Source organism: Saccopteryx leptura, chromosome 4, assembly GCF_036850995.1.
Source record: "Saccopteryx leptura isolate mSacLep1 chromosome 4, mSacLep1_pri_phased_curated, whole genome shotgun sequence".
In the NCBI taxonomy this organism is placed as follows: domain Eukaryota; kingdom Metazoa; phylum Chordata; class Mammalia; order Chiroptera; family Emballonuridae; genus Saccopteryx; species Saccopteryx leptura.
Window position 1 is genome coordinate 153,867,998 of NC_089506.1, and position 13,446 is coordinate 153,881,443.

A 13,446-nucleotide genomic window follows, 5' to 3' on the forward strand; every position below is an offset into this window, starting at 1 on the left:
CCTCTGATGAGTCAGTGAAGAGTCTAGCCTGAAATGTGAGATGAGCAGTTTGTTCCGACCCATAGCAATGCAGAGTGAGTCTCAGTCTGGAGCCACGGCTCCTTGGAACTGCTAGTACTTCTTCTCTGGAAGCCATAAGGAAGTCACCGAAGCAATCAGGAGAAGATGGGCATGAAAATAGAAGTAGCACGTACATGTCTGTTTTCCTGCTTCTCAGGATGGGAAAGTATCCTCCTGCAGGCTAGGCAGTCAGGAAAGTCATAGGATCAATTATGGTACCGCTCCCTGAAACATCTGATTTTTTTCTGATTTCCTGAGAAAATGTATATTGTTTTTCTTCAAACTAATGCAGACACCTTATGGAGTAATGGTAAATTTTATATAAATCTTTAAAGAAAATACCCAACATTAGTTAAAAAAAATATTTCCTTGCAGCAGACTGCTTGAGACCCGCACCCCACCCAACCCACCCCAGGGGCACCCATTACTCTCTTGTGTTAATGAAATGAGTGTATTTAAGATAGAGGGTTAGCTCTGTTAGAATCAATATTAAAATGTATCAAAATTTGAAATTTTATAATAGGTATAAAGTAGGTTTATCAGTGCAAGCAGAACAGTAAAATTAGGACAGGCTTACATGGAATTCTGGTTTGTGCTGACTTGAGCTAGAAATGGTGGCAAATGCCTTACCTTTTCTTTGCCTCTGATTTGTTTCCCATAAAATGGGATTGCTCAGATCTGCTTTTCTCTACGTAAAGCCCTGTGTCTGATTCTCCCAGCCACCCAGGCTGCAGGCTGGCTCCCGAGGGCTGGGAAGAAGACACTGCACCTCAGCTGCGATTCAAGGCTGACTAAGAAAGGGAGCTGTCTGGTGAGGAAAGGCTCTGTCTGCTTGCGGGAATCCACAAGCACTTTGAGTAGATAAGTTTGAGGTATGGAAGGATAGCTTGGATCACAGGCTTGCAAAGGGATCAAGGTGAAAAAGTGTAAAGTGTGTCCTGGCCACGAAGTGCATTCCAGTGGTGGGCAAAGCACAGGAAGGTGAGTGTGGGTCTATGAGACCAGAAAGAAGGGCTGAGACATTGCCGTGGTGATTGCTAAGGTGAGTTTAGTGATTCAACAAGCAGAGGATAGTCGCTGAAGGTTAGAGAACAGATGGAGTGGTGCGAATAAAACCAGCCTGCGGAAGGGTTATTAAAGTGACTGCAGGAAGTAGGATAAAATAGAAAGGAGATAGAAAGGTAGGAGGTTGGTCAGGGGCTGTTCCAGTAGTCCTGGTGAGTCCTGATTTAGTGTCGATTAGAGCTGAGATGGAATAAGCCAGTGGGGAGCAATGGAGGAGCCATTGCAGAGGGAAAGCCTCCAGGTTTGGGGAAACAAGTGGCAAAGGTGTAAGTGAAATCTCAACAACCTGGGTCTTGAGTCTGAATGAATGAGGTTGGTAACCCTAAGGTGCAGGCTCGTGCCAGTGTGGGGCTGGCACCCGTCAGAGAGCGGGTACCCGTCAGAGAGCAGGCCTCCGTAAATTGTGAGCTCAGTGCCCAGTAGCAGCTGGCAGGTGCACAGAAGTCACAGGAGGAGATGTTTGAGGAGGAAAAGTGGTGTCTGATTCTGGACAGGCTCAATGTAAGTGTTTAAGGTATCCCTGAGGAAGGCGTGTAGCAAGGCAATGAGAATGTTGTTTTGGAGTACGGAAAAATGGGGAGAGAGAATTGGGGGGAAGGGTAGAGGGAATGTGAATGAATCTCTGCATAAGGTTGTGGTTCAATCAGGGCAATAAATTGAATTGCCCAGACTCAGGCTCACACCTTGGTGACCCCCACAGTATTGTCAACATAATTGCACTGTCATTTATTGCCACTTACTTATACGTGAAGTACTTACAAAGGGCTCAGTGTGTACCAAACACTGGCTTTCACGCTTTCATAGATTCATCGATCTGGCCCTCCCCACCCCTGAGGTAGTGCAGTCCCCCTCCCAGCCCACACGTGAGGATGCCAAGGTGCGGCGACATGACCGGAAGTCTCGTGCAGCCGCTGTCAGTGTGCAAACCCAGGAGCCCGAGTCTGACTCTCTGTCTCCAGGCTCTGCTGCCCAGACGGTGGGGGCCTGCAAGGGGAACGTGGTGTTGTATTGTCTTAATCCTGGCACTTTTACCCACCGAGTTGCTGCCCGACCCTGAAAGCGCTTGGCCCCTGGCCCTAGAGAATGATTTCGAATAGGACCACCAGCACGTGGCAGAGTGTGTAGTGTGTGTGCAGCTGGGGCAAAGCTGGAGAGCTGCCAGAGGCGGCAGAGGGCAGAGGGCACACGCGTGAGCAGAACCGGACGGTGCTCAGTCATGGCTGCTGGGAGGTGTGAGTCGGGAGGGGTCCTCTCCGAGGTCTGGGTAAAGACACGAAACCACAACCAGGAAGTTATTGGCAATCTTTGCTAGAGCAACTGGAGCAGTGGTAGGAAGGAAACTTGTTTTAGGTAAGTTAGAAAAGAGTGTGTGATGGGCCCTGGGAGAGGCAACCAAGAGTAGTGAAGAAAAGAGATGGGCAGTCCTTGATTTCAAATCTTGGTTCTCTTTTTTGCTGTGTGACCTGGGAAAAGTTACTTAACCTCTATGAGCCTTGCTTTTTATATCACTAAAGTATTTTTTTAATATTATTTATGCTGTTCTGAAAAGGTGTAAACACATAGAACACAGAGCAGATTCAGTATATAATCAATGCTATTAGTATTATAATGAGTTCATTTTAATATATGTAACATTACTGAATTTTATAAATGTATGTGAAAGAGTTTTTATTTCTTTCTAAACCCCCCCAGAGAGAAAAGAAAATAAATTATTAACATTGGCTGTACCAGTTGAGCTCAAGTGGGTAAATCCCCTGGAAAGTATTTGAAGAGAGCAGTGCATTTCTGCATGAAATATTGTTCATAGTCTCTATCATGATCTGATTTCTTAAACACAAACAATGTAAGGTGGGGGTAATGAAAAGGGCCTTTTGATTGATTTGTACCTAATTTGAACCTAATATAACTGGGTTGAAAGTGTGATTTTCCTGAAAACTTCACTTATATCCCATGAAGTTTACATCCCAGTTTCTCTCCTGCAAACACACCATCCTTAACTAGAGGTGTCAGTAAAGAATGTCAGGTACTTCTTCATTCTGAAAGTCCCAACTGAATTAGTCTAAAGCTAGCAGGCCCCAAATTCTATTAAATTAACAAGGGAGTTCCTAAAATTGTGATGTGAATATGGTAGATGGAAAAAAAATCACTTTTAATCAGAGTTAAATAGTAAAAGGTCTTTCCCCAAATGGTTGTTTCCCCTTGTAAATTCAGTGTATTTTTCAGAATGAGTCATTCTTAACCTCAGAGATAGGATGGCAGCATTCTTTCATTAAACTGATTTAAGCCCATATTGACAATCTGTCACATCTTGTAAGTTTAACATCCCTTTCAGGTAATTTCTGTTTGTGAACATCTTTTGGAAAACAAGTGAACAGAAAAATGCCACAAATGAATGAAGAACACAGGACAATCCATTTTTGACATAGATTTTATTTGAAAGAGCTGCTATATTGTTGGGATTCTTTGTATACATAACTTTGGAAAACTGGTCAGCAATAAAACAAACATTTCTTCTGTTGTACATAGCAGCATGGTCATAATTTTTGGTACTTTGTTAATTCTTTTTTTCATGTTCAGGACATTGTTCTGACAGCTTTAATGAACCCTCCATTTGTTGATGTAGTCAATGCCTTCAGACTTAAGAAAATTGCAACTCTAACCAGAATATGGCTTTTTATCTTTCCAACCTAGAATCTGTACTCTGAGGCTTTAAATAATAAAGTTTAACTGAGACCAGATTTTAACTATTTTGATATTTGAAGAACTTTTTGTGTTTGATATTTTTCTACACAGAAATGGTGCTTTAATAGTTTTAAAAGATCCAAAGTGAAGTATGTATAACAAACCGCACTTACGCATCTGCTCTGTTTTCTCTCCAGTCAGACCTGGATGCTGCTCTGGATGACTTAATAGACACTCTAGGAGAACCTGAGGAAACGGAACAAGATAACAGACCATATACTGGACCTGAAGTTTCGGTGTGTGATCTTAATATCTGCAAAGATTCATTCTTGATGGGTAGAAGAGCAAAATAAGGTCACGATGCACGAAAGTCAAACTAGTGTTCTGTTGTTTAGAGAGAAACAGGATGATGTCCGTATCAACAGCAGCGACTGAAATTAGTGCTGGGGATGGGTTGGTTTCTCCTGTGGTGTGCTGTTCCCTTGGTTCAGGAAACACTGATGGTCTGTGCTGAGATTCCTGCTGGCATACAGCTGATTGGGTCACGAAGACTCTTCTGTCCTTGAGATTTGAGTCCTGTAAATTTGAACTTATTTTAATTACTAGATATTTACCATCCTCAGTTCATCCATATTCCTAATTCCTTAAAAGCAAAAAAGTTGTATGATTTAAAGAAAAAAAAAAGAAAGAAAGAAAAAGACATGCCATAAACTGGAAGGAAATACTTGCAATAGGCACAATAAAGGATTTGTGTCAGAATTTATGAAGAATTCTAAAAAGTGAGAAAAGAACCCAATAGAAAATTAGGAGAAAAGTTAGTGGACTAATAAACAATGCAAGTTTCCCAAGTAATTAGGAAAGTGATATTAAATCATGGAGAGGTATCCCTTCACACTGATCTAATTGGCAGCAGTTATAAAAGTCTGACAACTCGCCCGAGCTTGTGGATGTTGAAGACTTCCATCCCCTTCAGCCAGCAATTCCACGTCTGCACGGGTCCCGCGGGAGCCTTGCAGACCTGTACAGGAGTTGTAAGAACGGTGAAACATTTGGAAACAACTGCGTTCAACAGCAGACGAGATAATAAATGGGAGACTTTACAGTGATTAAAACAGATTATTCATATATAAACATGGATATATTACAAACACATAATTTTGAATTAAAACACATTACAGAATAATATCTGGAATATGCCATTTATCTAACATTTGAAAATATGCAAAGTAATGGTATATATTGTTTGTGGATACCTACATGCAGAATAACCATTTAAAAATATGCTTAGCTTTAAATGGGTGGATATGATAAAGTTAGTCACTTCCTCTGGTTAACAAGCAAGGGGATGGGATTGAAAAGGGCTAAACAGGAGACATCACTCTATCTCATTCTTTTTGTAGAAATTACAAGAAATAACTATAGATCTGATAGAGTTGGGTATTGGGTTATAGACAAATTTATTGTTATTAATTATACATTTTTGTGAATTGGTAACATCAGATGATGAAAAACATTTAATAAAGGAATCAATTTTAATATAGTAATTTGAGTGTTTTCTAGCATTACATATAGGTTAAGCTAATTAAGGGAAAGCATTTGTGTAAACTTAGAATTTCAGAGTTGTGTAAAGCAGTGGTCCCCAAACCCCGGGCCGAGGACCGGTACCGGTCCGTGGGCCATTTGGTACCAGTCTGCAGAGAAAGAATAAGTAACTTACATTATTTCCATTTTATTTATATTTAAGTCTGAACAATGTTTTATTTTTTTTTTAAATGACCAGATTTTCTCTGTTACATCTGTCTAAGACTCACTCTTGATGCTTGTCTCGTAAGTTCGAAGATTATATTTAAAAATACCACAGTTTTTACACTGGTCGCATAATTTTATTTTGTGCATTTATCCGTCCCACCCTAAAGGCCGGTCCATGAAAATATTTTCTGATATAAAAACGGTCCATGGCCCCAAAAAAGTTGGGGACCACTGGTGTAAAGTATTGGCTTTTTAGTGATTTACAGTTTATTTCAATAATTTCATAAATTACTATGGAATAGTACTCTGGTTTCAGACTATGCATATAACATTCTTAGCTAATTAATTACGTAATATTTATATATGTGTGATTTTATTACAGGATCCCATGAGTTCTACCTACATTGAAGAATTGGGTAAAAGAGAATCCACAATCCCTCCAAAATATAGGGAGCTTTTGGCTGTAAGTTAAATAACCATTTACTTTTACTTCACTGTTTCCTTTTTGGAATGTAATCTTGATCACATCAATATAGTCACAGTTTTTGAAATTTAGGCAATGAAATGAGTCACAGGAAATAGCCATTACTGCGGTGCTCACTGTGTCAGTTTGCCAGGGCTGCTATAACAAAGAATCTCAGACCCGGAGGCTTAAAAACAGAAATGCATTGTCTCTGTTCTGGAAGCTAGAATACTGGGATCAAGGTGTAGGCAGGGTTGGTTCCTTTTGAGAGCCGTGAGGGAAGGCCTGTTCCCAGCCCCTCTCCTTGGTTTGTAGATAGCCATCTTCTCCCTTATCTCTTCTCATGGTCTTCCCTCTGTGTATCTCTGGTCCGTATTTCCCCACTTTATAAGAATACCAATTATATTGGAGTAGGGCACATTGTCATGTCCTCATGTAACCTTAATTACCTCTCTGAAGGCCCTGTCTCCAAATATAGTCACATTCTGAGATAGTAGGGGTTAGGACATCAACAGTAGGATTTGGGGAAGGACATTAATTCAGCCCCTAATAGTCACCAAGTAATACATTTTGCTGCTTGTCAGGATTAACTGTGCCTTCTCAACAGTATCAAATTAACATTTGTTTCAGAAACAAGAAGGGGTCACCGGGCTTCCTCCAGACTCTTCGGTGAGTTTACATAAATGTCTTCTAAGATCCAAATGTAACATGCTTTATATCTTTCCTTGGCAGATAGGGATGTCAGTGCTATGTTATAGCAAAAGTAATCTCCAAATCAGATGTTTTCATGTGTTCAGAGAAGGGGGTGGACATGAGAGTTGTCTCTGTGCTCGTTGGTTTATATGGAGTTTTTTTGAGAAGAAAAAAAATGGAGCCAAGAAAGTTCTAGGATAAAATAAGTTTTAATAAGAATAGAATAGGACTATCCTAAGGTCGTACATTTGGAAGAGGGAACAGAAAAACATTGCAAAACCCATTCCCTAGCAAACACAGGCTTTCATCTGAGTTACTTGAATATCTCATCTGGTAGTAGAGGAACAGCTTCCTCCCTTTGCTGGGTTTATGATCTGCTCTTTGTTTCAATGATTCCCACATGGCGCCATCGCGGTGCCTGTTTCTTTAGAAACCCGCGGGGCCTGACGATGCCATCGACGCCTTGTCATCTGACTTCACCTGCAGTTCTCCTACCGCTGCTGGAAAGAAAACTGAGGAAGAGGTATTGTTTCTAAGGTTATTAGGGGAACTTGTTAGGAACCCTGTCAAATTTAAGAACAACTTTCTAGCCTGATCAGGCAGTGGCGCAGTGGATAAAGCATCGGACTGGGATGCTGAGGACCCAGGTTCAAAACCCCGAGGTCGCGGTCTCAACTGGTTTGAGCAAAGCTCACCAACTTGAAACCCAAGGTCTCTGGCTTGAGCAAGGGGTTGCTCAGTCTGCTGAAGGCCCACGGTCAAGGCACATATGAGAAAGCAATCAATGAACAACTAAGGTGTCGCCACACGCAACAAAAAACTAATGATTGATGCTTCTCATTTCTTCATTCCTGTCTGTCTGTCCATGTCTATTCCTCTCTCTGACTCTCTCTGTAAAAAAAAAAAAAAAAATCTTTCTAGTTCTGATTGTTATCTTTCCCTCATCTATAAGTTTAATCATTTTTTTCCCCCCAGAAATCTACAGGAGAAGTTTTAAACGCTCAGTCAGCCAGGGTAATCAAAAGTGCTGCTCCACCCCATGAGAACAGAAGAAAGGAGAAGGAGGTATAATTACTTTTTTGAAAATACCCATGGTCCCTCGGACAGCGGTTGCTTTCCTAAGGCTGATCTGGCCGATTATGGGGGACTGTCCCAGCCACACACCACACACCCTGAGGACCCCTTTCTCCCCGAGGTCTCTGTGGGGTAGTGGACCAGTCAGGCAGATGCAGTCATCTCCAGACAGGTCTGTTTCTTCAGATGCTCATGGGAGACTTCAGCCCAGTCTGCTGGGCTGTGAAGTCAGACTGTCTCACCATTACAATGTAGGGGGCGGGATGCCAGAGAAATTACACTCGTGGAACATAAAATTTTAGCATGGTTTCCGTAGGGAGTTTGGGCCCTGTGAAATCACCAGAGGGGTGTTGTTGTAGGGGCTTTTCTCCACGTGTCTTAACAACAGTCAGCTCTAATTCTCACAAATCCGAAAAGGTGGCCCTCCGGTCTGGGCTGGAAGCGAAAACAGGGCCCCTCTGGCAAATGGTCCAGATAATACAAGGAGCACTTGCTGTGAGGGCTGCCCTGCCTCTCCCTCCTGAGCAGAGCAGACGGTTTATTTTTATCTGCTGGCTGGGGTAGTCTAAGAGCACCACACCCCTGAGAGTGGGAGTTCCTGCAGGGAACAGCTTTGCGCCTTCAGAGAAGAAGGCAGCGGGGCCCCCTCAGGTTTTCCTGCTTCCTGGGCTGAGTGGGTTTGCTAAAGAACAGGGTTGCCAGAAGTCATTTTTAGAAAAAGAAAAACAGGGTGGTGAAAGTTTTACTTCTTGCAGCTTTTATTTTGATATATTTTATAATGCATAGTTAGGATAGTAGTTATACTTCTAGCTTACTACACAGTAGTTGCCATGTGCCCTGGGAGCTCTGTCACTGCGGAACCGTGTCTGAGCCCCCACTGCCCCTCACTGGTAAGTTCTTTATTAGTTCTCTCTGAGCCCCACTGTCCCTCACTGGTAAGTTCTTTATTAGTTCTCTCTGAGCCCCACTGTCCCTCACTGGTAAGTTCTTTATTAGTTCTCTCTGAGCCCCACTGTCCCTCACTGGTAAGTTCTTTATTCTCTCTGAGCCCCACTGCCCCTCACTGGTAAGTTCTTTATTAGTTCTCTCTTGCTAGCTTCCAGATAAAATTGTCTTCCTTGAGTCCTTCCCCAATCCGTTGATTCATCTTGGAGATGTAACATTTGTATTTGACAAAGAAGTGGATGGATTGTTCAGGCTGAGGGGGTACTCTCTTTCCTAATGGACAGAATCTTTCCTTCCTGACAGGGCACAATGAGCGACCAGGCGCTGGAGATGCTGTCAGCCTCGCTGGGCAGCCGGAAGTCCGAGCCGGAGCTCGACCTCAGCTCCATTCAGGAAGTCGACGAGGTACTGACCTTGGGGCTCACACACAAAGCGTGGTAGTCTTCGGGTTACAAAACTACATGTGTTGCGCATTTTAGAATTTTTGCACAACTTTTGTTTTATTGGAGATTTAAAATCTTCATTCTGCCTTATTTACTCTCGGGGTCGCTGGTTGATTTAGGTACTTATTGCCGGAGGGTTGGCAACCAAGAAGAATATTTGAGTTTTTGTCTTATAAACTATCTAGAATTTTAGTATTTAAAATGAACACTAATCTCCTTTGCCAGCACTTAAATAACACCTGACTAAACAAGATAACACGGAAGCAGTGGCCTGGGGAGAAATAGGTTTGTCTTCTCCTCGGGAAACTGGAAATTCTATTTTCAGAAGGGTTTAGAGTGCTATTTATAAGGAAAGAAGGAGATGACTGTAGGTGGGTGGGGAGATTCTTCTTTTTATAACTATGGGGAAAGATGTTGAAAATTTGTCTCAAATTAGAATATAATCCAGCAACAATTACTCTGTAACCGAAGCTGCCACATGTTTAGAGCTGATGCCTGGGAGTTTTTCCCCACTGCACTTAAAAGGAGTTTTACAAGCCAAGCTTGTGTTTGGTGGCTTTACAGTTTTTAAGGAAATTTTTAACGGAATCCTCTGGAGGAGGAAAGAAAAAGGAAAGAAGAGAGGTGCCAGGGACATTCCCAGCAAGGTAGTGAAGGGGGAGGTAAGTGTAGCCAGGGGCCATCAGAGCTGTGCCCTCTCAGCTCGGGCTGAGAGCTGGCAGGTGCCGCTGTCACAATGCCACTGCCTCTGTCACCTCCTGTTCTGAGTCACTGGGAAAGGTGAGTGTCACTGACTCCCAGGACCCTTCCTGAGACTTGGTCCAAGATGGGCCAGTTTCTATCTTCGACTTTCCTCGAGGGCTCACCTGGCTTTGTGAAGGCGAGCGCCAGGGAGCAGGGGAGCGGCCCTTGTCCTCCAGGACCAAGTGATGTATTGGGAAGAAAGGGAACTTTGATGAAAACACAATGCGAGAGGCACATAACTGAGAGCAGCCAGGTGGAAGCCGATCTAAAGGGAGGAGTGGCCCTGGCAGACCCCGGGAGGGTGGCAGTGGACCGAGAGGGCCTGCGTCCCACCACCAGACAGCCACACAGTGGGGTCCAGCTGCACCTCCCCTCGGGCTTTTTACAGATAATTGAGGTGATTTAATGAGATAGTAATTAGGGGAGGGAAGGTAGAAACATAAATTCCAGGACAAAAAATGATCTTAGAGTAACTAAAATCAGATAAGTAGATATAAAAATTTAAATAAAATAGCTTATTCTGCTGAATTTTTACCATCTGATGGGGAATTCATTACTTCCTGGATAGTCTGATATGATGAGACTGACAAAGGTCAGATTCTATAGAAGTTCACAGCCACTCCAGTGCATTCTATGCTAGATAGACAGCTCTCTGAGAAAAAATTACACTGCTTCATTTTTATAAAGGTATCATAAACATAAAATAATATTTATAATGATACCTCATTAGTAATCTCTCCCATTTCTCTGTGTAGCTATCTAGTCTGGTGCTATTTCAATTCAGTAGACATTTGCTCCCAAGGCCTACAGCACAGGAATTAAAGAATGGAATAGAAAGGCTCTAACTGTGCGTGTCACTCTCATTGTGGGCAGGTCTGAGTGGGATGGAGAGCACAGTCTTATCAAACAGGTGACCTTAACTTTCATGAAGGCTAGTGTCTGGGCAGAGACCTCACAAATCTATGAGTTGAGGAATACCACTACATAATACAGCTTTCTCCATATTGGCAGTAGAATATAACTGGAAATGTTAAAAAAAAAAATTTCATTCCTCAATGAGAGTTGTTATTCTATAGAACAAAAAACTAATTCCAAAGCCTAGACGAGTGCCTGGTGCACTAACATTCTTAGTAAGTATTTTTTTAATTAATGAATTATCCAACTGAGAACTACAAACTTAGGCTGAGATGTGGGTGGGAGCAGTGGGTTGGGCTGGGATTTGCTAGGGGACCCCGGCCCACCCTTGGTGCCCAGGAGCTTCCTGGTTTAGGACAGGGGTTGGGAACCTATGGCTCACGAGCCAGATGTGGCACTTTTGATGACTACATCTGGCTCGCAGACAAATCTTTAATAAAAAAAAAAAATGGCCCTGGCCGGTTGGCTCAGTGGTAGAGCGTCAGCCTGGCATGCAGGAGTCCCGGGTTCGATTCCCGGCCAGGGCACACAGGAGAAGCACCCATCTGCTTCTCCACCCCTCCCCCTCTCCTTCCTCTCTGTCTGTCTCTTCCCCTCCTACAGCCAAGGCTCCAGTGGAGCAAAGTTGGCCCAGGCACTGAGGATGGCTCCATGGCCTCTGCCTCAGGTGCTAGAATGGCTCTGGTTGCAACAGAGCAATGCCCCAGATGGGCAGAGCATCGCCCCTGGTGGGCATGCCGGGTGGATCCCGGTCGGGCGTATGCAGGAGTCTGTCTGACTGCCTCCCCGTTTCCAACTTCAGAAAAATACCAAAAAAAAAATAATAATAACGTTAAAAATATAAAACATTCTCATGTATTACAATCCATTCATTTCCTACTGCTCATGTTCATGGTTGTGGGAGGCTGGAGCCAATCACAGCTGTCCTCCGGGACAACACCAAATTTTTATTGGATAATACGTAATGTACATGGGTCTTGTATGGCTCTCATGGAATTACATTTTAAAATATGTGGTGTTCATGGCTCTCTCAGCCAAAAAGGTTCCCGACCCCTGGTTTAGGATTTAAATCTATGCCTTGATACAGGTACAAGCTGTTACATAAGGAACTCTGCATTACATACCAAGCATTTAAAATGAAAATGTTATATCCTAGAAGCCAGAGGTCTATTACAGATTTACTGTACATTTTTACTTTTTTTTTTTTTTTTTTTTTTCATTTTTCTGAAGCTGGAAACAGGGAGAGACAGTCAGACAGACTCCCTCATGCACCTGACCGGGATCCACCCGGCACGCCCACCAGGGGCGACGCTCTGCCCACCAGGGGGCGATGCTCTGCCCATCCTGGGCGTCGCCATGTTGCAACCAGAGCCATTCTAGCGCCTGAGGCAGAGGCCACAGAGCCATCCCCAGCGCCCGGGCCATCTTTGCTCCAATGGAGCCTTGGCTGCGGGAGGGGAAGAGAGAGACAGAGAGGAAAGCGCGGCGGAGGGGTAGAGAAGCAAATGGGCGCTTCTCCTGGGTGCCCTGGCCGGGAATCGAACCTGGGTCCTCCGCACGCTAGGCCGACTTTACTTTTTTTTAAAGATTTTATTTATTGATTTTAGAGAGAGAAAGTCAGGGTGGGATGTTGTGTGGCAGGAGGAGCAGGCAACATCAACTCATAGTTTCTTTTCATATGTGCCTTGACTGGGCAAGCCCAGGTTTAAACCAGAAACCTCAGCATTCCAGGTCGACACTCTATCCACTGTGCTGCCACAGGTCAGACACACTTTTATTTCTAGTGGAGTTGGTTGTTCATGGTTCACCAATCCAGTGAAGTCCCTGTGTTATTGAAGGGTGTCCTTATAAAAGAGGTAAAGCCAGCTGTCTGTGGGTCAGCCAGGATTTGTGACAGGTGGCTTCTCCCATTTCTGCTTGTGGTTAACATCCATGAGAATTGGTTTTCTCCCTCATAGGTAACTGCCTTGTTGAGTAAGAGGGATGAAGGCTGTTAAAATAATTGCTACTAACTTCTGTATGGTGCTTCACTATCTCAGAGGATAGTTTATGTACCTTTCTGTGGTGATCCTTACAAGTCAGTAACTGGGTAAGGTTTATTAGTAACCCCATTTTGTAGCTGAAGAAACTGAGCCAAAGAGAGGACAGATGGTCCTCCCAAGGCCGTAGGGAGCCCGGGAGCTGGGCCAGGCACCTCCGCAGGCCTGGCTGCGTCGTTTTCCTCCATCACCCACTTCCACTCCTCAAAGCCAGTCTGGTTTACAGAACCCAGGCAGACACACTCATCTGGTCCAGTCTTCTCTACAACACCCATGCGGCGCACAAAGTGATACCACCTTATTTTACGTGTATTATCCAAATATTAATTTATTTTTTTCTCCACTTTCATCAGGCAAAAGCCAAAGAAGAGAGACTGAAGAAGTGTGGTGAGGATGAGGAAACAGTCCCGTCGGAATACAGATTAGAACCGGCCACGGTACTTTGTTAGCCGCAGGGCAGAGTGCAGCGCACACCCCTGGCCTTCCATCCTGCTTTGGGTGTCCGCCTCCATGGGACATAGGGACCTGTCCGTCCCAGTTTATATACTAACTCTGCAAACCTGCACCCTTTCTC

General features: G+C 43.7%; 1 protein-coding gene across 8 annotated transcripts in view; it reads left to right on the plus strand.

Moving 5' to 3' along the window:
- CAST (calpastatin) overlaps positions 1–13,446 on the plus strand; it is a 140,934-nt gene that overhangs the window by 83,322 nt on the left and 44,166 nt on the right. For 7 of the 8 annotated variants that reach the window (XM_066381884.1, XM_066381885.1, XM_066381883.1 and 4 more), the window contains 7 exons: positions 4,005–4,103; positions 5,939–6,019; positions 6,650–6,688; positions 7,143–7,235; positions 7,688–7,777; positions 9,035–9,136; positions 13,226–13,309. In XM_066381884.1, the coding sequence (XP_066237981.1) occupies positions 4,005–4,103; positions 5,939–6,019; positions 6,650–6,688; positions 7,143–7,235; positions 7,688–7,777; positions 9,035–9,136; positions 13,226–13,309 (588 nt within the window). The remainder of the gene's footprint in view (positions 1–4,004; positions 4,104–5,938; positions 6,020–6,649; positions 6,689–7,142; positions 7,236–7,687; positions 7,778–9,034; positions 9,137–13,225; positions 13,310–13,446) is intronic. The other variant, XM_066381887.1, reaches the window with a different exon arrangement.